The 24306-nt window shown below is 43.1% G+C and overlaps 2 protein-coding genes across 7 annotated transcripts in view; one reads left to right on the top strand and one right to left on the bottom strand.

The window, feature by feature from the left end:
* The window catches only part of LOC117903278 (homeobox protein cut), a 90203-nt gene extending 78547 nt beyond the window's left edge, over positions 1-11656 (top strand). The window contains exon 8 of the mRNA XM_034815182.1: positions 11606-11656. Within this exon, the coding sequence (XP_034671073.1) occupies positions 11606-11641 (36 nt within the window). The 3' untranslated portion in view covers positions 11642-11656. The remainder of the gene's footprint in view (positions 1-11605) is intronic.
* LOC117903279 (mucin-19) lies at positions 3449-23756 on the bottom strand. Of its 6 annotated transcripts, none has more exons than XM_034815191.1 (7): positions 15315-15768; positions 6845-8359; positions 6293-6766; positions 5299-6225; positions 5012-5230; positions 4553-4943; positions 3449-4522 (listed from the first exon to the last, which is right to left on the bottom strand). In XM_034815191.1, the coding sequence occupies exons 2-7, from the start codon at positions 8356-8358 to the stop codon at positions 4331-4333; spliced, it is 3717 nt and encodes a 1238-aa protein (XP_034671082.1). In that variant the 5' UTR covers position 8359; positions 15315-15768; the 3' UTR covers positions 3449-4330. The 6 variants fall into 6 exon arrangements, with proteins under 6 accessions (XP_034671082.1, XP_034671084.1, XP_034671081.1 ...); XM_034815193.1 differs by having other exon boundaries at positions 3449-4415; positions 4603-4943; XM_034815187.1 differs by adding an exon at positions 23520-23756 and having other exon boundaries at positions 4331-4943; positions 15315-15542.
* Between the last annotated feature and the right edge of the window lie 550 nt (positions 23757-24306).

Here is a 24306-nt window from a genome sequence, read left to right as displayed (position 1 = left end):
TGTTGGGGAGTTCTTCCGGTGTTACTCCACAACAGAAGTGGTTTCTGACCTAAGAACGGAACGGGTTTTGGTGGTGAATAGTTTATTTATTGTTTGACATACACAATTCGCTTATACACAGTGATGCAGGCCCAAAGATCAGTCCCAAATCTGTTTAGCATTTGGTTTGTTCGTACATTTTTCTGTTTCTGTTTTTGTTTTTGTTTTTTTGGTACATATGTATAATATATAATTTATATAATTTAGCAACAAACGAGAACCAAGTGGATGCTTTACATTTCAATTGGTTTTCTTTGTGTGTGTGTTTTTTTTGTGGTTTTTTTTTGGTATTACATCATCCAAAAAGTAGAAAAATGTTATTTCTAAAAAAATACAGGGTAACATTTAGCTCTCATATCCAATTTGTCTTTGCTTCTGCACGTATTACATATCTATATATATAAATATAATTCATATTTTGTTTGCTTCATTTTGTTTTCCTTGTCGATATATTTGTTGTTCATTTTCCTATGCTTTTATTTACTTGCTTTCCTTTTCTGTTTTGTTTTTGTTATTCTTGTGTTTGTACAGAGGTTTTGGAGACATAAAAACAGGCGCTAGTTGAAACCTTGGAGGGCAAACAGATTGATCATCCTCTTCCTCAGAGATATATATGTATGTCTTGTATATAGATGCTATTTAAGTTGATTTCAGATCGCACAAAGAGGTTGTTCAAAAGTGACACAGAGACGGTTCTGTGTGTGTGTTCTGTGTGTGTGTTTGCGGCATGCAACAAGGCTATACCAAAGGCAGGGCTTAAGGAGCAGGGAGACCTCGCTTCAAGCTAACAAATCCGTGGAAACTGGTAACAGTGCGGCCTACACCTCAATCAAAGTGGAGCAGTGGCTGGGGCGGGGTCTGGGGCAGGCACTTACAATAGCTCAACATAAACCGACATCTCTCGATCCTACGGATCTGCCCTATAAGCTAAATATCTAAATATAATTATATACATCTATGGACTAAATTCACAGTTCACGATCCATCAACGCATGAGAAAGCACTTTTGATGGGGAAAGTGTAGCGAGGGAAATCCCCATGGCCGGACGTCTTCCTTAGAGAGAGAGATGGAGATTGGTATGGAAACCCCATTGAGGTGTGCAAATTCCAGATGATTCCGGTACTCTGATTCCTCTCTGCTTTCCCCATTTCGATATATCAATATAAATACCCACTTAAGTCACTTCCGGAACACACAAATAGATAACGAAACAAACGAAAATTGATTCACATTTGGATTTGTGTGTATTTGGTATGCAAAAAAAGTTTTAAAATCGAATATATATATGCCCCACATCAATATGCATGCATGCATATATATATATCTCAATAATAATAGTAATAGTAATGGTAATAATAATATAATAATAATAATAATAATAAAGATGTTGTATAATAATAAAATAGAAGAAAAAAAAACACATTAACAAAACAGTTTTGCTCATCGCGGGCAGAAGTCGGGTAGGTTGGGGTAGGGTAGTGTGGGGTGTAGGATGGGGGGCCTAGTACCATATCGGAACAGATCAGATCGGACCGGCTCGGTTCGGTTCGGTTCTCCACCTGCTCTCTCTCTCTCTCTCTCTCTCTCTTTCTTTTTTATCCGTTGATTTAGTATTTGTATATATATAATATATGTGTGTTTGTGTATAAACAATAAAGCTTAATGGTTTATAACGATATTTATATATGCATCTATGTACTTTGCTATTGCCGTGTGTGTGTTTGTGTGTGTGGATATTTATATTTGTAGAGTGTGGGCTGTAGGCTGTTGTGTGTCCTAGAGCTATGTATTTAGAACTGTCAACTGTATTCAACCTAGGCGAAAAAACGACAACAATTCGGGCGGCGATTGTCTTTCGCGTGGGCATGGCATCGTATGGTGTGCCTGGGCTCGGCTCGGCTCGGAGATTTTACAATCATTTTGATGTTTTTTTTCCTCCTCTTTGCCCTTGCCACTATCCTCAACACATGCGCTTCACGGCCATTCTAGCATAATTAAACTAAAACATAATAGTAATAATAATAATATAAAAAAAAAGAGTTTTAATATTAAGATTTTTGAGCAAACAAAACACATTTCAACATTTGTTTCAGTTTTGTTTGTGGTTCTTTTTGTTGCAACAACTAGCAGATTGGTTTCTTTGACATCAACATTCAGTTTAAGTTTTAGTTTTTAGTTTTAAGTTTAATTATATAACTTTATAATGCGTTCTTTGCTTTTCTTTTCTTCTCGTTTCGTTTCGTTTTCTTTTTTCTTTGCTAAAAAGGTACATGAAGTGTATACACTTGGGGCGTCTTTGTCCAGTTCTCGTCCCTCCTCTGTTCTTTTCATATACATATATATATATATAGATATATTTATATGGTAATAAGTATTTCTTGGTTTCCACAGATGTATGTATATATATGTATATAGGATTTGTGTTTATGTTTTTTATGTTTTTGCATAGATTGCAGCATCGTTTCAACGGCGGCTCTTTCGAGGCATTTCTCGGGTATATACACATTCCGCTCTAGGCTCTGATTTAGAGGGGGCAGAGGGTCCTGATTTCAACTAAAGTCTGCTTACAGTCTGATTAACAATTCTTTTAGCATTTCAACTACGTAACCATTAGTGGGTAGAGGGGGAGCAGTGGGAAGGGGGCATGGGGCATGGGATTGGTGGCCTAACTTAACTAGGGTTTCGCTTTTGCTTTGTGGCTTCAACTTATGTCTAAATATCTTTGATTTAACATTTTTGTTTTGTTTTCTTGAGTGCCGTCGTCGTGTTGGGTGTGTTCTAGCAGTATATAGTGTACATGGCATATACCTAACTGTATATTGATCGCATCGTCCGTTTAACAAAGCAGCTCGAACAATTCTCCACAGATCTCGTTACTTCTTATTCAACTTTTGCTAAGGACTCGATTCGTAAGGCGCTAAGTGTGTCTGGGCTTCCTGCTTATGTATTACTCTTTCTCTTTCTTTCTCTCTCTCTCTTCTATATTATATATATGTATAAATGTATTTATAGATCGTGTAAGTAGTTTTCCATTCATGTGTGTCTCTGTCTGTGTTTGTGTGTTTATGATTCTTATTTGCATAGAAAACATTTTGCTTACAGCAGAAAACAAAAACTTTAAAAATAATTCTTTTTACCTTTACTTTTGTTGTTATTCTTAGTATAAAATTGTTTGCTTTCTTGTTTCTGCCTTTTTTCCTTGTTTTACAATTTTTATGGTTTGCATTCTTTTGCTTTTTTTACAATTTCATACTCTCTTTTTTGTACAACTCTCTTCTTCTTTTTGCTTTTCTTTTTACAAATTTTATGCTTTGTTTTAGCTTTCTCCTTTGTTGTACAAGTTCTTACTTGCTCTTTTTGTTACAATTTCTTGCCTTTTGTGTGTTTATTTGCTTTCTTTGTTTTACAATTTTTTTGTTTTTTGTTTTGTTTTGTTTTGTTTTGTGGTTTCTCGTTTCATTATTTTGTTAAGGATTTTCCTACTTAAATGAATTTTTGTGATTGTTTCCTTTGTCTGTCTGTCGTTTGATATAACGTTAACCGTCCCTTTGCCTGCCACTCTGTCTCTCCCTCTGATACGCTGGATATTATGAAACAAAGCCGAAAAGATCAAGGGCTGTACACTTAAATAATAAAATAGGTTCTTGCGGGTGGGTTCCACATGCTACACTACACTTTTAGCAAAAGCTTAAAATAATATTCTCCTGAAATAACATTAAAATTTTGATTTTCAATTTACAGTTTTTTCGATTCAAATCACTTTTCTACCTATTTGTAAAAACATTTTTGAACAAGTAAAAAAAAGATTAAAAAAAAAAGCCGGGAAGCAAAAGATATTTATAATTATATAAGTTACAATTTAATTAGAATTCGTTACGGTTTCAATTTTGTTACTTCCCATAGATGATGTGTGTGTGTGTGTGTGCGTGTGTATAATCGCATAAAATAATTGTCAAATATTGATGAAATGGCCAGCAATCGAGGACCGGAATCAAGTCCAAAAGACGTTTAAAAACTAAACTAAAACCTATCAAAAAATAGTCATAAATTTGTATAACAAACACAAGGATTAAAGGAGTAGCACACACATTCAAAATAAAGGAGAAGAACGGTTGAGGGGGCGAGGTGGCGAAGGAATCTGTTAAATCTTACGACTAAATGCTCTTATTTGAACAATTTGCAATTAGAAAGAGACAACAACACAGGGTACGTGGCCATTGAGGGGACATGCTAGTGGCTGTGGAGGGGTTAGGAGACTGTCCTCCGCCGGCCTCCGGCCTGTCGCCACATTCACCGCATCCATGCGGACTTGCGCTTGATCTTTGTACGCAATCCACGCACAGGCTTCACCTTATTCTTGGCCGCTGCCGCTGCTATTGCCGCAGCATTGGCCATCGCAGCAGTGAGATGTTGGGGCAACATGGCTGCCTGTCCTCCAGCCAAGTAGCTGCCATTCACGCTGCCAAACAGCTCTGTATGCTGTTGATGCTGGTGCTGCTGGTGCTGTTGGTGCTGCTGCATCTGATGTTGCTGCTGCTGCTGTTGCATCTGGTGGATCTGGTGCTGCTGCTGCTGCTGTTGGGCCAACGCCACATTGGCGGCGGCACTGCTGAGGAGTGCCATCTTGCTGCCGCTGCCATTCGAGTAGACAGACTGTGGTGTGGACGACAACAGTGGCTGGTACTGTTGCAGGAGGTGGTGCTCGTGATCCTCCTCGAGACTGTGGCTGGAGGGGCGCTTGTGTGGCGAGCCGTGACTGCTGCCGCTGCTGCCGTTGCTGTGATAATGCGTGGTGGCCACCGAGCCGCACTCAACGATGGATGAACGCGACAGTGAGAGCAAGGCGTCGACACCATCACGATGTCGCTGCTGATCGGCCAACTCCTCGGGCGTAATGTTGTGACTGTGGAGAAGAGGGAAGAGAATTAGCTTGATTCAAGGATCCCGCTCGCCATGCACTACGAGACTCACTTCTCCTCGCTGCTGTCGTAGGCCGCATCGGAGCTGGCGCAATTGCTGTCCGATCCACCGCCGGCATTGGCCTGAGCCTGAAGCTGCATCTGGGCGGGTGTTTGCCCCGCCAGAATATTGCCATTCATAAGAGGTGTGGAGGCGCCGCTATCCGCATTGCTATTGCCGCCAGCGGAATAAGTGTGATCCTCGCTGGGCGAACTCGTAATCACTGGAGCCCTGCGAGAGACAAGGACACATGAGGGTAGAGGAGGAGACTCTACGTTTTGTCCGGTTTGCTGGCTTACCCATTTTGAAAGGACTCGGTGAAGGCCTTTGGTCCGTGTTTGAGGAAGAGCATGGCCGCCGCAGCGTGCACATCGTCCATGCTGTCCGCTCCACAATCGCGCGCCAAGCGCTCAAAGTTAATGCCATCCCCATTGGCAGTAGGGCCAGCAGCAGCAGCAGCAGCAGCCGCACCTCCGTTGCCCACATAAATGTACCTGCCACCGGTACCGCTGCCGCTGCCGCTGCCATTGCCGTTGCTGCTGCTGTTGTGGTTTTGGTTACCCGCATAGTCGGCCGATACATCGTCATCGTAGACATCGCCGAGGAGCAGCTGGCGCGTGGGCGGTCCACCATCTTCGCGGATTTTGCGGAAGGCCTTGGACAAGTAGGGAAACAGCTTAGGATCGACACGCGCATGACTGGCACTGGCTCCTCCGCCGCCAGCGCTCGACAGTGGACTGGTTGGCATGGCGGCCGATTGACTAGCACCACCGTTGGCCAGCACCAGGCCATTGCTTTTCGTGGGTGTGGCCAGTGCCACTGGAGCCGTAGAGTTGCCACAGGCAGCGGCGGCGGCGCCGGCAGCCACTCCATCAAGTACATCATATCCGCCGGATGATTGGGCTGCGCCCTGTCCACTGGGACTCTTCAGCGATGTGCTGATCTTGTCCACCGCTGAATTCGGAAAGAATGGCGACCGATTGAGGGCCTGGATGAGATTTTGACGCTGTTGCGGCTCCACGCGCCACAACGAACCCTTGCCCATATTGGGCGCCTTCTCCACTTTGACGAAACTCTTGTTGAGCGACAAATTGTGACGCACACTGTTCTTCCAGCCATTGGGGGCCGTCTTGAAGTATGGAAAGTGCTGAACAATCCATGCATAGATCTCTTTCACAGGCAGCGCCTTCTCGTTCGAGCCCTCAATGGCCATAAAGATGAGGGAGCTGCAGGGACAATTTGGAAATCAATTTAGAATCGAATCTAAAAGAGAAGTTCACTGGGATCGCTCACCTAAAGCTATATGGCGGCTTGTTGTTTGTATGCACTAGCGGATCGTATGGCACATTGTTGGGATGCTTTTGCTTCTGCGGTGTGCTGCCTGCTCCTGCACCACCTCCTGCTCCGTTGCTGGTGTTGTTGGCGTTGTTGCTGTAGCTGGTGTTCTTGGGTGCCGATACCACATATTGGGGCGTACTGGTGTGCATCCTGGAGTTCACTGTCATATCGAACTCCTTCAGCGAGTCCTCGTTCTCGTAGCTGCTGTAGCTATTGGGACTGCGCAGATTCAAACCAGATCCATTATGATTCCCCATTGCTGCATTGATGGGCGGCGGTGGCGGCGACACAGACACATGCATGCCACGCTGTTGCTGTTGCTGCTGCTGTTGGAGATGCTGCTGCTGCTGTTGTTGCATTGGCGTGGCATTTGTGTAGTAGATGCTGCCACCTCCTCCCAGGGTCGTCTCCGTTGGTGCAGTCGAAGAACTGCCAAAAAACCAAACAGACAGAGAGATTATTTTTATGGACTGCCAACGAAGAGGCGGAGATCCTTGAGATACTCACATGACATGCGTTGAACCGGCGAGATTATTCACAAAACTGTAGCCACCCGTCAGGGGCGAGGCTGTGATCAATCCCGTTGTGGTTATCAGCGTCGAATGCTCGGGCAGGTGCTGTCTGTTGCTGTTGCTGTTGCTACTACTGGGATTGCTGCTGCTTGTATTCCAGGGCATTGTGCCAGCGCCAGAGAACTTGACCGTTTCGTAAACGGTCGTATAGCTGCTGGTTGCCTTGGGGCCTGGACTATTTCCGGCCCCATTGCTGCCACCCGATGATCCATTCACCGACATGGAGGAAGCGGATGCGGATGCGGAGGTGGACGTGGAGCTAAGCGATGAATTGTTGGAGGATGCGGGCGAACTGACCACCGTCACTGTGGAGGCCACATGGTTGCTATGGTCCACATGGACGTTCATCTTCTCCCGCAAATATTTCTTGTGGGGATGGTGGGTGGTTGTATTGTGGTGGTTGCTGCTGTTATTATTTGGGGAGCACGGCACTGCGGACGAAACGGAAACCGTTGCCATGGATGTGGGGGAGGAGGTCTTGAATGTTGTTGCACCCGTCCCATTGCTGGTCACATAGAGCTGTTGAGGCTGCTGCTTGGCGGGCGAAATTGTGGCTTGTGCTGCTGCTGGTGCGTTGCTGCTACTGCTGCTGGTCACCACCACAGGCATGTAGCTTGTTCTTGTGGCCGTCGTCGTCGTCGCTTTGGCGGCCTTGTACTCCACCACTGTGGTGGTGCCGCTGGGTCCCTTGTGCACTGTCGTGGTGCTGTAGACGCCTCCCGGCGTCCCCTGCTGTTCGCCCGTCTCCGCCATATCGATGCTGCACGCCGGCAGCTCCTCAATGAGATCGCCGACATGGCAGACTGCCGCAGGAGCCTTGAGGGCCACAGCTGCTGCCCGTTTGGCCTGCGATGCGGCCGTTGTGGCCCCGCTGCTCGTGACAATCCCCTTGATCAGATTGCTGTCGCTCAGCCACGACAAGGAGCGCAGCTCTCCATCGTCCGCTCCCGCTGCAGCCGCTGCAGCGGCGGCCAATGCATCTGCCGAACCCATTTCCAGGGGCTCGGCGGCTAAAAGTACAATATTTCCACCCGTTCCAGCGCCACCACCGCCCGTGGGCGTGGTAGCGACTGCTGTGGCACTACTGTCGTAGGCGGTGAAGCCGCCGTTGTGGTTCGGTTGGAGGACGACATATTTTGAGCTGGTGGCCTGCATGTTGCCACCTCCGTGATTGATGCTGCTGCTATTTCTGGTACTCGTGGTGGATGATGATGCTTGCGCTGCTGCTGCTGATATTATGGAAGATGCTGTTGATACTGGTGCTGCTGTTGATGCTACTGCTACTGGTGCTGCTGCTGTTGCTGAGGTGCTGATAGGTGGGGGGATTACGCTGCGGTATCCATGTACGGCACTTGGTGCCGACGCTGGCGCTGCTGTCGTCTGTAGATGGCCACGCAATTGGCCAAGATCCCGCGTGGTCAGCAGCTGTGCGGGATTATCTGTGGACATGCTGCAAGAGAGAGAGGTCAACAAATTAGTGAGGAACTAAGAATCGTAAGAATTGATTTGTAGTAAGCCTCAAAATTAAGTTTCATACACAAATTTCCCATAATCGAAAGGGCACCTCGATTCCTTCTGAGCTACGAAAAGCAAATATCGTGCGTGGAGGCGGGTAAATAAACAGTTTTTAAGACGAAGAAATCAAAGACAAAATGCTTGTGCTTTCATTATTATTTCAGCAAGAATAGTAAGGCCCATAGACTGACTCAGATCATCATCATGGAACGATCATGAGTGCTCACTCGACTGTATCTGGAAGATATTGTCTCATCGTTAAACCTAAAATTCTTTGGATAAATCACTTCGCTCAGACATGAACATCATTTCATCGAGTATTTTTAGCCATTTTGATGATATAATGATTGATTTGACGAAATTATCAATGTTGCTGCACTTTGCGGCGAGACAGTCATTAAATGGATGTCGTGAGCGTGACTAGACACAATCGGTTGTTGTTGTTGTTGTTGTAACGAACGTCCTTCACACAGCATTGATTGCCTACTTTGCTGCGCATTGTTACACACGTACAACGAATGTACGCGAGTGTGTTCAAACAGCAGCGGACATACGAATAGTTCCGCTGCTGAAAGAGCACACACTTTTCGAATACACAATTTTTAGACACTCTGAAAGATTGTCAATACCAAACATTTCACGGATTTTTCAACCTATCATCTCTTTCTGACTGTTACAATTACTTTGACCGCGACTGTGTGCTTTTCACTTCTGCTCTCCCACTCTGGCTATCTCTGTCTGACTATCTCTGCTGCTGCTGCTCTCTCGTTTGTCGCTGCCATTTTATTGCTGCTTTGCTTGTTTACGCGTGTTAGCTTTTTGTGCCGTTTTATGACGCGTCGGCAGGGCAGCAACAACGTCGGCGACGTCACCCACAAGCCCGAGTCGCGTCGCTTGAAGCTAATAGCGCGCTCTGTCTGACTGCAAGGGTTCACCTGCCATGCCCGCTCTCTCTCTCTGTCTCTCTCGGACTCAGTCACTCCTTATGCCTAGTGCTGTGCCTGCTGCCTCGCCTCCGCTGGCTGGCATGTGTGAGTGATTAGTGGATTATCTTATCAGCAGTTTTCATTTTAGTTTCGTGTGTTCATGGCTGTTCATGTGTGTGCGTTTTGGGCTTTGGCTATAGTTTGTTTTTCTACGCTTGCATTCGAAGAGTAATAGAAGCAAATGAAAATGTAACAGAAACGACAATAAATCAAAGAGCGAGTCCAAAGATTAGTATTTCATTCATGCATTCATCCCCACCTCATTAACCTCACTTTTACATATTCTCCTGCTTTTACCCAAGCTGCTCTCACATTGCATTTCAAGACATCACGGAAGAAATCAAAACAAAAATGCACCCCAATGCGATGGGCAAAGTGAGAGAGCAAATGAATCCTTCATTCATCATTAGTTTATTCTCTCTCCATCCTTTCAGTCAGTCTTAAGTCCTTCAACAATACCCAATAACCCCGCAATCAATAATTGCTTCATTCCATTTATTCATCCAACAATTGATTTCATCTAATATTCATTGAACCCCCTAAAGCGCAGTTTGCAATTAACTTAAATATTCATTTGCCCTTTTTGGGCCAACTTTTTTGCTGTTAGGCAAGCGGCGACACGGTACTATGGGTGGCATGGGGAATTTAGTGCGGTGCCGAGGTGGCAGCCAACAAAGTGTATTATTATTTATTGATTTTCAGCAAAGACCAAACATACACATGTATGTATGTATGTGGGTATAACAAAAACAAATAATACAACAAAATAAACACACTAAAAAATGTCCGGCAAAGAAATTTACTTTGACATGCCGTTAGTTGGTCTTCTTCGTCTCTCAATATTCGTTTTTGTTTTGCATGTGCAAAGAGCAGCAGCAACAACAATAAAGCGCGCCACAACAAACGAGAAAGAGAATGAGAACGAAACGCACAAAGCAATAGCAGCAGGGAAACAACAATAAGAAGAGCACAAAAACGAATAAAAAGCTCGCACTGTCGCTGTCGCTACCTCTGCTACTGGCTACGACGACCTCCAAAACTGGCGTCGCAACGCTGTGCCGTCTCTCCCACCTTACAGTGGCGTCTCAAATAAATAGACAAGGCTCTGGGAGCAACGCTGCGACGCAGTTTTTTCATACCTTTGCTAAGCGAAGTATTTGCGACTTTGCAATGCAGAAAATATCAACCATTTCAGTCTTTTATATGGAGTGAGTTTATCGTATAGGATCAAGCCGCAAGTGTATCAAGAGCTTCGGCCTCTGAAGCTGGCCTTCCTTAACCGATTTTCGAAAGTTTACGTCGTTGTCTTGGCAACTTTGTTTTGCTGCTGCTGCTGGAAAAACAACAACAATAAAAACTAGCGGCAAAACCAACACAAAATGTATAAACAATTCTAAACATTTTTGCAAGACAAAAGTGGGATGGTGGGGGGAAATAGGAGCGATGGAAAGGTGCTCCGAGAGTCTCCCGTCTCTCTCTTCTGTTCTGTACGAATGAGACACAAAGAAAATTGTTTGACTTTAATGAGAGCGCTCTCGAAAAGGCCTCACCTTGTATTTAATACACTTTGGAACAACGTGGTTTTTTGTGAGGACAGGCCAATGCGAAGAGCAGTGTCTGTGTGTGGGGTGGTGTGAAAACGTGAGGTGGAATGGGATCAGAGAGGTGTATTTAACCGGAGAGGGGCGAGTTATGGCTATGGCTGCCTTTGACATAATTAATTAGCAAATATGGCCGCTTAGAGACAACAACACAACTGCAACTATTTGTTAGACACACACACACATAGGCAGCCACATGTAAAAACAAACAGACTGTGGTAGCCGCTTGCATGACGTTCCGATACACAGGCCGCAGCCGATACACTTCGCTCTCTTAAATGCCGTAACACAACACGCTCTCTTTCCTTTTGCATTTGCTCTGTTGTTTATCTTTTTTGTTTGTTTTCCAAAGAGAGCGGGGAAGGCCTTGTGAGCCGCTCTTTATTTTCTCTTCTGATTTTATTTTGTTTATTATTTGCCTTTTCTTTCTCTCTCTTGTACGTTTCTTGTTTTGGCTGTGTGGAGATTAGGAGGAGACGCCGACGCCACCTAGTCACATTTTACGTTCTAGAAACGTCAAATGTTCTGTGACCTGCAGACCTTTGTGTTGGCAAGCAGTTGGAAAGCAGGAGAGGAAGCAGTGGAAAGAAGAATCAGCAGCAGCAGCAGCAGCAGCAGCAGCTGCTTTAAATGTCAACGGGAGGAGAGCTGCCACCCACAAATGTCAGTCAGTTGTTCAGTGGATAGAATGATGGAATACAAGGATAAGTGGGCGCAAGGATGAATGGGAGTGTTGCGAGTGTGTGGGAAGGACAAGTGTGCGAAGGAGAAGCGAGGTGAAAGGAAGCAAGGAGAAGGAAGAGGAAATGAGGCAACACTTGCATTTTGGTGGCACTCTTCTAATGGTGACTCTCCCCCAATTAGCCGCAAACTGTAGAAACAGGCAGCAGCAAGAAAGCAAGCAGCACATGGCGATAACTGTACCTGAGCGTATGTGTGCTGCTTGCTAAAAAACACACACAAAATAAAGAACATAAACAACAATCGCTAATGAAACGCCAGCCAGGCCAGCCACTGGATGAGGCCGTTGCTGATGATGTTCATACGGAATGATGATTCATCCAGATACACACACACACACACACACACACACACATGCATACATACGAAGGCATCAAGTGTATGCTATGTATATGCAATATAATGAGCATTCTAAGCCAAGGGGGAAAGCTCTCGCCAAAAAACCAGAAAGTATCATAGACATGACCTTTTCATAACACCCCCATCTGGAAGGAACGTAACCTTTGACCTTAAGGATACACACTGTCTATTATTAGCAAGAGATGCCGCTGTAGCTGCAAATAACTTTTGCAGCCTCTCCACGACATCCTTTAATAAACAAACTACTTGCAAATGGCTGATTGTGGTTATCACTAGCTCACCCTTGATACCCTATCAAACTGGCTTTCCCATAACCAAGACAGTTATGGTGCAGCAATGCAGTTATTTCATCACTTTTTTTTTTTCTCCCTTGGTCAAGCAGTACCCACGCATGGCATACCCTGCGCCATCGTAATACCTGGCTTCGACACCACTGTACAAAATAAAAAACTGCGTGTAATCATCGTGCAACTGATCATCCTGCCCTGCTGCAACTTCTCTGCACCCCTCCATAGTGACCAACAGCCAGCATGATTTTTGTTGTTGTGAAAATTGTCGCCCAATTGAAAAGCCAGAGAAGGAGAGGTATACATTTAGAGAGGGAGTGCGAGACAGAGACATAGAGGTATGGATGTGAAAATCTATATGGAGAAAATGTTAAATGAGTGGCTTCCTCTTTAAATACAATAAATAACAACGAATGTAAAGGAGCGTGAGAAATATGATGATCAAAAACAATCAAACAAAACAACAAAAATCAACAAAATATGCAAAAGAGAGAGGAGAGATAGAGACATAGAGAGAGAGGGGGAGAAATGTATTTGATGCCGGCTTTCTGCTGTGCCTTTTGCAGAAAACAAAACAAAAAAACAGCGAAATCGTAAATTAAATTGAATTATATTTTAATTTAATTTCTTTGTTCCGTAAATATGCTGCTTTTGCTTTTCTTTTTGTTCTATAAAAACATTCGTATAAAAATAACACAAAACAAAAATTATTGCCACAGCTTTCCAAACATTTCACGTAACAAGAAAAGAGAGATTGAAAGAAAGAGCGAGAGAGCGGGCGTAAGAGAGCGCCGAAAAGCTTTTGTATACTTCCGGCCATCAACAAGATAACAGGCAACAGAAAGTGGAATAGCAACCAAAACAGCCAACAAAAGCATCAACAACAATAGCAACAACAACAACATAAAGAAAGAACAGCAACAAAAAGCTAAAACGAAACAAGAATCAAAAGGAAAGAGAAACACAACAACAACATCTGCTTGAGCATTTTTTGAGAGTATGTACTGCAAAAAAGTATAGCGGCAGCACTCAATGCTCTCTCTTTCTTCGCGAGCTTACTCTCTCTCTCTCCCGCCCTCTTTCTTTCTACTGCATTCTCTCTGCGTACCTCTATTTGTGTGAGGCATTGATGAAATATAAACAAATATTTCTGAAATTATTTTCAAACAAAATCTATTTCATCATAACTCTTGGGGATTTAGGAACATTGTTTAAGAGTTTTCCAATAACCTTTTTTAACTTCAATTACTGTTGAATTTTCATTGTAAATATTTCGCTCGGATTTTGAATTTTTTTTTAGATAAGACCAATTTTTGGGTTACATCTTTAAATATTCAAGAATTTTCTCTAGACATAACAGAAACGATGTAGAAGCGTCGGAGGGGAAGAGGTAGTAAAACAAATGTTACGATGGCGACGAACCACGCGGCGTATACGTAATGCCCCCTGACGTATGTCTGTTCTCGGTCTCTCTCTCTCTCTCTTGATGTCTCTCTCTCTGTATTTTTCCCTGCACATTACGTATACGCCTCATCGAAAAGCGAAAAAGAAAAACTATTAAGAACGGAGGAGATAAAAACAACAAGAACACCGCTAAAAAATGAGAGTACAAATTTATAAAATAAAACAAAGTGGAAAATCCAACAACAAAATATAGAATTATTAGAGAATGTACAAATCGGAAAATGTGTATATTTTTAACAAAAAATAAAACTATGTACAAAAGAGACCATAGAAAAAGAGAGCTAGAAATAAATAACACAAATACACACACACACACACACACACACACACACACACATAGACACATACAGTAAATGTTAAACATGTATGCATGCATACACAGACAAAAAAAAACGCAACAAGGCCGCTAGAAAAACGCTTTTGGCGTTTATAATTGTTGCCCACTGTTCCTCTCTCACCACACTACAACATTCAACCCCACCCCCCCACCAGAACGAGCGACCAATCTTTGCATATATTTTGAAAAACAAAACTGCTTTTCACGCGTTCATGTTGAAGCGAGACAAAGCGTGGCTAGACATAGAGAGATAGAGATAGCGACCAAATGAATGGGCGCGGGAGAACGCAAAGAGCGAGAGAGCGGGAGCACTTTTAGTGTGTCACACAAGTCAAATCCCCCGACTCTTTGCCCCTCTGCACATACCACATCACCATCAACGTGTAGTGGTGGCTTTAAAAATAATTATTCATGATTATGATTTTATTATCACTTTTGAGCAGGATTCCACCATCATGCACAGTGGACACTCAGCGGTCCGCTCAACAGCTGCCCTCACATTCCAACAAAGAGAAAACGTTCTGGCAAGGCAAGCTTTCACTGTACTTTTATTTGCACACATCACAGTTGATGTGGAATATGGAACTGCTTGGCTTGGAGCGCACACACATGGCTGGCAAGCAGGCGAGAGACATAGATAGAGAGAGAGGAGAGTGAGTGAGTGAGAGAGGAGAGCGACGCGACGCTAACGCTTAGCACTGACGTCGCTGTCCACAATTTCAACGTGGTTTTTCTTTGCTGCTCGGTTGTTGTTGTTGTTTTAACTGGTGGTTTTTGTTTTGTTTGTTGTTTCTTTGCCTATAGGTTTTATTTTTTTATTTTTACACTTTTGCCGCGTGCCATTTAGTTGCTTGATTATGAAATCGTCTCGTACAAAGTAGAAAAAAAACTTTAAAATGAAGAGAGAGCTAAAGAATTTCCCAAAATTAAGCATTATAATCTCGGCAAATGCTTTTTGCTCCCCATCCTACACACACAATATTTGTTGTTTTTTTCTGCTCGCACACACAGACACACACTCCTACCACTACCTTTACACTCCATTGCTCTCTCATGTTCCACCGTTTGTTTTTCGGTTGTTTGCTGATATTGCCGTTGTTTTACTTCCACATACCTCTGCTCCTGTTCCTGCTTCTGCTCCTCCTTCTCCTGCTGTTTCTACACCCATACAAGGCGTTCTACTGCTTGTTATGGTTGTGCTCCTCACTGCTCGCTGCTTTGTTTTATTTTTTTGACTGCTTTTGCTTTTTCTGCTCGCTGTGACGCCGCGCTGCTTTAAACTGCCGCTGCTGTTTCTGTTGTCGCTTCCAGGGATGTACACGTTTTCATTAGCTCTCGCCTTCTATCACGTCAAAAAAAAAACATTTATATATACATTTATTTAGCAGACAAAAATTAGCCGCATGTCGTTTTGATTTTCATCACAAAGCTTGTCCGACATTCACTCTCAGTAAGTCTCAAAAGAAAAACCGTAAATACAATTTACTTTTTGTGTCGATTTCTGTGTCTTTATTTATTATTTTAGTTAATCTCGAACCGTAAGGCACGCGAGCAGGCAAACGAATGAAGCGAGGCGGCGGCGAGTGCGGCCGCAATTTACAAAAAATTCCCCAAGACCGCGTCGGTCGCACACACATACACACTCGAAAGCAGACACAAGCACACACCAAAGCGCGCTGGGACAGTGTGTGTGTGTGAATGAGCGGGATAGAGAGCCGGCAAAAGCAAATCATCGTAAACAAGATTTGTAGAGCGAGATGGAGAGAGAGCGAGATACGAGCGAAAGAGGGAGCGTGTGTGAAGCGTTCGCGCATGACATTGCCATTTATTGAAAAAGTGAACAACAGCTCTCTTTCGTTGGCAAACACTCACAACATAAACAAATCTCTCTCTCTCTTCGGTTTCCATCCCCCCCATCTCTCTCCACTAAGCATTACTAAAACATAAACAAGGACTACAACAAAGAGGCAGGCGGGCACAACAAACAGCTGTTTGGGCTAGGCTTCAACAAAACCAGTCACCAAAAGCTCTCTTTCTCTCACCCCTTTCATCCCGCTCTCACACAATCTTTGACCACGCAGTGAGTCACAAAAAAATAGCATTCGGAATGTTTATAAATAAATAAATTGCACAGCAATTACGATTATCATTGCATTTCAACCAAATGAGATAAACCATTATGGAAATCATTTAAATTTCAAGTATTTCAAGTACCATCCTGCCTAGGCAAACATTTGTCGCCTTTTTGCATAATCAAATAAAAAAAAAAAACAAACACCAACAGAAACCTAAACCGGGCTGTGCTTGATTAATGCATAATTAAATTAATTAAAAATCAACATCGGAGGAGCTTTGATCGAAATCTCGAACAAAATGAGGCAAAAGCAATAGCAACATTATGGGAAGAAAAGTTTTGAGGGTAGCCGAAACGTTTCATACCCTTTGCAGATGCATTTTCCATATTTTTGTTGAACTTGGTTGGACCCTGAGACTATTGGGTTAGTTGGGGTTGAGGCAGAGGTCCACTCCACCATTGATTCTACATGTAAACCTCTATTAATATGTTTGCAAATACACTTTTTAATCAAAAATCATTATGGCTTCTGGAAGGGTATAACAATATCGCAAGCGACACCGTCGTCGCCATCGACACGTGCGACAGCCACACACTCACGTCGTCACCCATTCCAGGCAAGGGGGGCTATAGAGCGGGGGTCGCAAGCAGAGCAGGCAGGAAATACAAGAAGCCGAAATATATACACACACACACACACGCACACGCAAGAGAGGGAGAGAGAGGGAATGCAGTTGTTGCCGTTTAACCATATTTAATTTTAGCAGAGCAGCGGAAAATTGAACAACGACGGCATTGTCGCTCGTATTTGTTGAAAATAAAAATAAATTTATACAACTTTTTTCCCCCCACTAAACCCCCCTGTCACGACCTCATCACCCATACCCATCCGTGCCGTCGCACGCACAAAGAGAGGGAGAGAGCCAGCAGCAAGAGAGCGGCCCATAGCAAGAGAAAAGCGCAGTGAAAAAGACAAGGCATGGCAAAGAGCGTAAAAATGAAGATTGCCGGCTTTTTGAATGCGTTCAAAATTCAGAAGCGGGAAGAGGAGGAGGCAAAAGAAAGGTAAAGAAGAGGAGAAGGCAACCGAAAGGAGAAGTCTGCTTCTAGAAAGGAGAAGACAGTAGCAAGAGCAGAAAATGACAGGAGGAAACACAACAAAAACAAAGAAAAACTAAATCGAAAAAAAGCTGCCAAAATAAAATAGGTGCCGAACCGGCAAGGATATACCTTGTATGTACCCTATACCTTCCATTGGATAGTCATTTCTCTTTAAATAAACATACTTACTATGTAGTTTTTTCACGTAAGCAAGACCAAAGCCCACAAAGACCTGCCCACAAATCGCTCGGGCTTCATCTGTGGAGCTGAGACGCTCGATACGAAAATGCAAAAGCGCATAAATCGCACAAGCGAATGGTTCAAAATGCAATACCTAATAATATCATAACAAATTGTAAGTCTTGGGCATGACGAGGCATATTTTCCCCGAGACTGGAACCGACTGCGCCTCGCTAAATACTGTTTACAGTTTGTATTTGTTATAGGATTCTGGGACGGAGTGAGACGCAACTGCTGAAGGAGTAAACATAAACTTTTCCGAGAAGAAATATGACACAATTGATGAACTTTGGAATGTATAGAATTCGTAAGACTCCGGTCTTCAGTCGTTTAGTCGATCATAATCCGGTTTTTACTATAATGTTCCTGTTCGCTTCTTTCACTTTGTTACCAGCGGCATGTGACCAAAATTGTAGTTCATTCTGCATCTATACATGTCATGCGGCTTGCATGTGCATTTAGTATGCTGTTGCTTTGGCATTTAAGTTTATCCAATGCCCTGCTCTGTCTGGCGCACTGCGTTACGCTCTACCACCCAAAAAACTAAAAAATCTGTTGCCAGGCGCGCACTCTCTCTCTGTCTTCAGTGCTTCCACCTCCCACACACACGCTAAACCCTATACCGACTCTCGTACCGTTCAAAGTGATATCGTCTCGAAGCCAAATCTGATCATTAAAATTTCAATTTCAATTGAATTCAACAGAAATAAACACATCGTGTGTTCGTCTCGACTCGTTCTCTGCTCTCCTCTCCACTAGCCACAGCATTCTCCTTCTATAGAGTAGTCTTCTTTTTCTTTTTCTGGTTTTTTTTTACTATAAGCAATTACACAAGGCATACTACACTCGACTCTTGAGGTATCGTGTCGCTGCTACAAGAACAACAAATTGGGTCAACCGCAATTAAATACAACTAAATATAGACAAAGCACATTTTCCTCGCAAAACGAAACTAAACAAAACAAAAGGGTAAAGCACAACTTTTGCAAGGGAGAAAAAAAATATAATAAATGAGAAAAATAAACAAGAAAAATATACACACATACAATGTGGGCACAAAGCGTTGTTTACTCGCTTCTAAGTCTCAGGCAGGGGCTGATAAGAAACTGAGAGAGAGAGAGAGCGATCATCGTTGCGCATACGTAATATGTATGAAGCTGGAAAAAAGATTTCAAGGAATGCAAAGGAGAAACGGGATAAAACGGGAGAAGTACAGGAAAAAAGGAGAAAGAGCAGGGAAGAATGGAAGTCAATTGTACCACACAACTTCGCTGCAAACGCAAGCTCTCACTCGGTCTCTTTCTTCACGCAAAATTTGAATTGTCAACCCACAAAAATGTCACTAGATAATCTGTACATTTAACCACAAATGAATTTTTTACATTATGTTATCCATTCGTGCGTGATGATTGAAAACGCTCAACAAACAAATGGGAAATGAAGCAAGAGAACATTTTTATTACCCACTCCCTGCCTTATTTGTTTGCCAGGGCTGCCCTTCAATCAACCCAATTGACAACCACACACACACACACACACACAACCAAAAATGCATACATGCACACAAATGCGATAAACGTTTCCCACTAATTAGCACATTTTGGAAGCAAACGCAAATGTTCAATGCTGCACAACATAGTCAAAGAGCACCCGACTGACTGCATGTGAGTGTGCGTTTATTTTTGTTAAACATTTAGTTAAATAGATGAATTGATAATTGATAGAAATAAGAGCAGAGCAGAGAAGAGCAGAACGACAAAGGGAGAGAGAGAGAGAGAGAAAAAACAGAAATAGTTGGCAACTAGTTATGACACAGCTCGAACGGAAAATTATCAAGGTTTGCATTTTAAATAGGGTACCTACTATTTGTGTATGTACTCGTATACCATTTCGATAAACAAAAAAAAGAGAAGCAACAAATAACAAAATGCCCCAGCTGTGAGAACAACAATTGTAATTCCAATAGATGAACAGCGGCGCCCTCCTCCCCATACGTGTGTATCTCCAGCGAAGCAGTTGCCAGAGTATCCTGCTCAAGAGCTGACTTTCGGAACACTCTACAATTTATGTTGTATCTGTTGTAATTTGTATTCGTGTAAAGAAAGTGTTTCAACTCTTTTGTTGAAATTCGGTTACAATTGATTACAGGACGCACTCCACTGTAAACAGTTACTACATATTTACATAGCCAATAACAGTAAATCCAACTTTATTTTGATTATTAGTTTCCTACTGCTTCCCCATGGATGTTTGTTTGTAATTCTCAACATCTCTTGCCATCTCTTTCTGTTCTCCATTTATCGTTTAAGCTCTGTCGCCTGTACTCTCGTCACACTGTTACTGTGATTCTGCTATCTACATCTTTCCTCTGCTGCTTGTCCTTCCCCCATCATCTATATTGCTATGTTACAGCTGTAACAGGCCGGGCCGGCCTCCCTATGCAACTGCAACTGCAACTGTAAATCTCCACTGTTAGCTCATCTTTGATCAGCTGTTACTGCATCTTCTGCTGCTTCATCTACTGCTTCTGCTTCTGCTTATGCCGAGTTCTGCTCCATTTTCTGTTGTTGTATAACAACCAACAAAGTTGTCGGCGGGTACAGGGCAGGGGCTGGGCAATGGCTGTCGTCGTCTCCTGTTGCTGTTGCTACTTTTAAGTTTTTTGTTTGCATTTTGCGCACTATTTCGCTGTTGGTGCTGTTGCCGCTGCTGCTGTCGGTGCTGTTGCTGTCGCTGCCACGCCATATCTTATCGCCTCAACCGCACACAAAGTTGTCGAATGACTTGTGTTGGCATAGTGCTTTGTGCATATGTACGCATACGCGCGTACCCATTTGTATCTGCATCAGCATCTGTGTAGAGTTTTACGCACACGTGTGTGACTCTCTCTCTTTTTTTCTCTCTCTTTACATAGTACACATATATCTGTGCATGTGTGTGGTGTGCCTGACAATATACAAAAGTGTACATAATTATTTTCATTTTTTATGTAATCAACAAACAGCGCCTCAGTTGTTGTAGACGTCGCAGTAGGTCTTATGCCGATGCCTGGCCTGGGTGGTTCTCAAAAAAAGCACACACACACATAGACGCACGACACACGCACACGCAATGTGCTCGCGAGGTGCAAAGTTAATAGAAAATTTAGACTACCCCTAGGATATCAAAGTTTCAGATACCCTTTCAGATCAATGGTTGTTACCGGCAAACTAAAATATTCCACCCCATTTACGAGTTTACTCAATGCGATTCTGGAGAAGGTTCCTTCAATGTGTTGCAAAATATTGGTCAAAACAATCATGCCTCTTCTTCAAAGGGGTATCGAAACAGTAATAGAGAAATAAATAAAAAGAGGAGGTGGGAACAGGAGAGAGGCAAAACTTTTAACCGTACAAGCAGCGTTCTGCGTCTTGCGTGATTCTTTAATAGTTTTCCCATCGCCCTACCACCCACCCCCTCAAGCATACAACATGTCGAAAAACGTTCCGCCGCGATATTCAATTTGTTTTTAATCCACCTAGCCCCGCACCACACTGCACCCTTCACCGTTTAGGGTCTGCTTGTCCCTGTCAAGGAATTTCAATTTCCAATTGGTTTTTAAGTCGGAAATTGCCATCAGACACACACACAAACGCACTCATATGAATGTGTGTTTGTACATTGCTTGCGACGAGCTTTTTGAAGTTTCCAGTATCCATTATTTTGTGTTTTTTTTTTGTGTTTCCTTTAGCATTCAATTGCGTTGCATAATCGCTGCCGCTCTTCCACTAACGCTGCTAATTGCACAAATACAATGCCTGAGCCATGGGCTGGGGTGGGTAGGAGAAAGAAGAGCGGTAGCAGAGTCTCACGTGAGCTTCGATTTGCGCTGCGCGCCTGGCTCTGCACGCTTTTTTTCCAATGCAATAAAACGAGGAAAAGAAAACTAACAAAAAAGAGAAAGAGAGAGAAGTAGTAAGCCAGGCAGGCGCAATGGCGAGGTCGCTTTATCAGAGGAGGACGGACTCAGCAGCAGTAGTGGCGACAGAGGTAGCGGCAGCAACCTTACAATTAGCGTCTCCGCGGTAGAAAGAGGGGGAGGCAGCGACGGCACACAACAAAAACTGATACGATCGCAAGCTCTCACGACGCCAGAACGCTGCCCAACGACGCACTCTCTCCGTCGTGTGAGATTGAGCATGTGTGTGTGTGTGTGTGCAGGGGTAACAGGCCAACACAAAAATAAAACAACATACAGGTATGGCCATCCGAATACGGACCCTATAGTGTTAAATTGTTAAAGTATTCTATTTTCTTGTACATCGAAAGACCAGAGCAACCGAATAGGTTTAATGGTGTTCGGGGCTTTCAATTGGTTAACTTATGTATGTATGTACATAAATAGCTATGTATTTATGTAAACATCCAGAAGAATCATTCAGGTTCTTGATTAATATGAAACCCCAAAATATTTCTTAGTTTGGTGACTATATTTGTGCACACCACTGTAAATCCACTCCTCGCTATACAACAAAAACACACACATTAACCGTGTGTGTATGCAAGTGTATTCGCAATCCACAGAAAAAAAAACATTTATTGGAAATTATGCGCAGCAAATAAATGTTTATGGCACGGTCCTCTCCCTCTATCGACGCTTTTTTTTAGAGAATATTAGAGGGGAAATTTATGTGTACATATGTTTCTTTGAATGTAGATACATATGTATGTACGTCATAGAACTATTAAAAATTAGCAAAAGCATGCGGGTGAATCCTCCTGCTCAGTACCTCCCCTATTCTACCATCACTCGTTTGCATTTTGCCCATTTTTCGTTTTTGTGTCGATTGTTCTACCTCGTGCGGGCAATGCTAGAAATGCAGTACGGGGGGCGTCACAGGAGCAAGAAGAAACCACAAGGCAGACGCGGGGGACCCGCACACATACCAACAGCATACGCACTCTGGTGACACACACAAAGCCAGAAAGAGAGAGTGAGACAGATATGCAACACTAAAAATATTTTTTTAATTTCGACTGAAACATTTGGTATACCCTTTGCATTTGCTCTCTCTGAAGTGTATGTACATACGATATTAAGATAGTTTTGCATTGGAAAACGTTTATATGTACATATACAATTAAATTTTTGGATACTCATTTTCATGACTTCATCAAACATTTTTTTACAGAAACACTAAGGGAATTCGTTTTTTAACCCTTGAAGGGTACATTCACTTCGATGCTTTGAATTAAGTACATATGTGAAGTCAGAACCACGTTGTTGTCGCTATCATGTTCTCTTATTCTCTCCTCTTTTGTTCTCTTGTTACTATAAGTTTATCTGCATGTGTGTATGTGTGTTATTTTAAAGCTTTTCGATTTGTTTTGCTGTAGAGTTTTGTTTGTATTTGTGTTTGTTGTTGAATCAGTTTTCTTGCTTTTTTATTTTCTTAATTTTTTGTTTCTGTTTCGCTGTTGTTTTTTTTGCTTACTTTCTTGTTATTTATTTTGCACTCACATTTTGTTTTTGCCGCCGCGCACGCACTGGCTACTCTCTTTCACTATTGCACTCTCCGTCTCCTGGTAACCCACACTCTTCCACACTTGCTCTTTCTACTTCATACTATACTTTTTGCGTCAGCGGCTCGTGTTGCTCTTTGGGTCTGGCTGCCTTACGTTTGTTTTCTCTCTTAGCGTTTGGGGCCGCCCCACACTCCCGCTCCCACCTCAATCGACTGGCGGCACTTGCAAACTTTTCGCTAATTTTGCGGTTTCTTTCTGTTGGTTTTTTTTTAGTTTGTTTGCAAATTACAGCACTTTTTTGGTAACTTTGTTGGAAATGTCACAGTTACAACATTTTGGCACTTGTAAAAAATTGTAAAACTAAAAACAAGATAGAAATGCAAATATGGATATACCTACTCAAGTTGCTATAGTTGTTTGACAGCGGGACGACTGGGTGCGGACATCAATGCAAGAAAGGAGTTGACTGCGTCTTCAAAGAGTTTGTCGTATTGGCTGCGGTTTGTTTGTTGCGTGTACGTTTGTGTGATTGTTTATTGGTCTGATTTGCTTTTTTTGGTTTTTGGTCTGTTTTTTGGCCAGCGCGCTCAAAACACGTCCGTTGCGCTGAACGGCACAATGCAAAATGAACATGGGATAGCCGCACAGTCTACAGGGCAGTGGCAGGGGCAGCGGCAACTCTATGTGGCAGCGGCAACAGCAACATGAAGCAAATACATAAACCAATGCAATGCCAAGGGCCTACACACAGAGGGTAGGGCAATCCTGCTGTGTTTCAGTTGTTTTCCATGCTTATCAGAGAGAGAGAGATGGGATGGCAATTACGCCGTGATGTCTGCCAGTGCATTGTCCTGATTAAAAACACATGATTTGTCTTATTCAACATTGTAGCGACACGTTGGTGTCGCATTGCACCTTATATTTTATATACCTTGGGCAAAACACAGCGTTGTTGTTTTTATGTGCTGTTGTTGCTACCGATTCTGACGTTCCGGTGCAGTGTCAATGGTGATCAGCGTTCGATGGCGTTACCAGATTGAAACTCACATTCCCCCCAAGCCGTTTTTTTCTCTGCCAATATTCATTAGCTCAATTAACTAATTTATTGCAATGACGGCTTTTGATTTGTTTTTGGAGATGGATGGGCAAGAAAAAAACACATGGTAGCGCAGCAGAGAGAGCGACT

This window comes from Drosophila subobscura, chromosome A (genome assembly GCF_008121235.1).
Source record: "Drosophila subobscura isolate 14011-0131.10 chromosome A, UCBerk_Dsub_1.0, whole genome shotgun sequence".
NCBI classification, from domain to species: Eukaryota; Metazoa; Arthropoda; class Insecta; order Diptera; family Drosophilidae; genus Drosophila; species Drosophila subobscura.
Note: the sequence above shows the minus strand (reverse complement) of the source record. Positions and strands in the feature narration are given on the sequence as shown.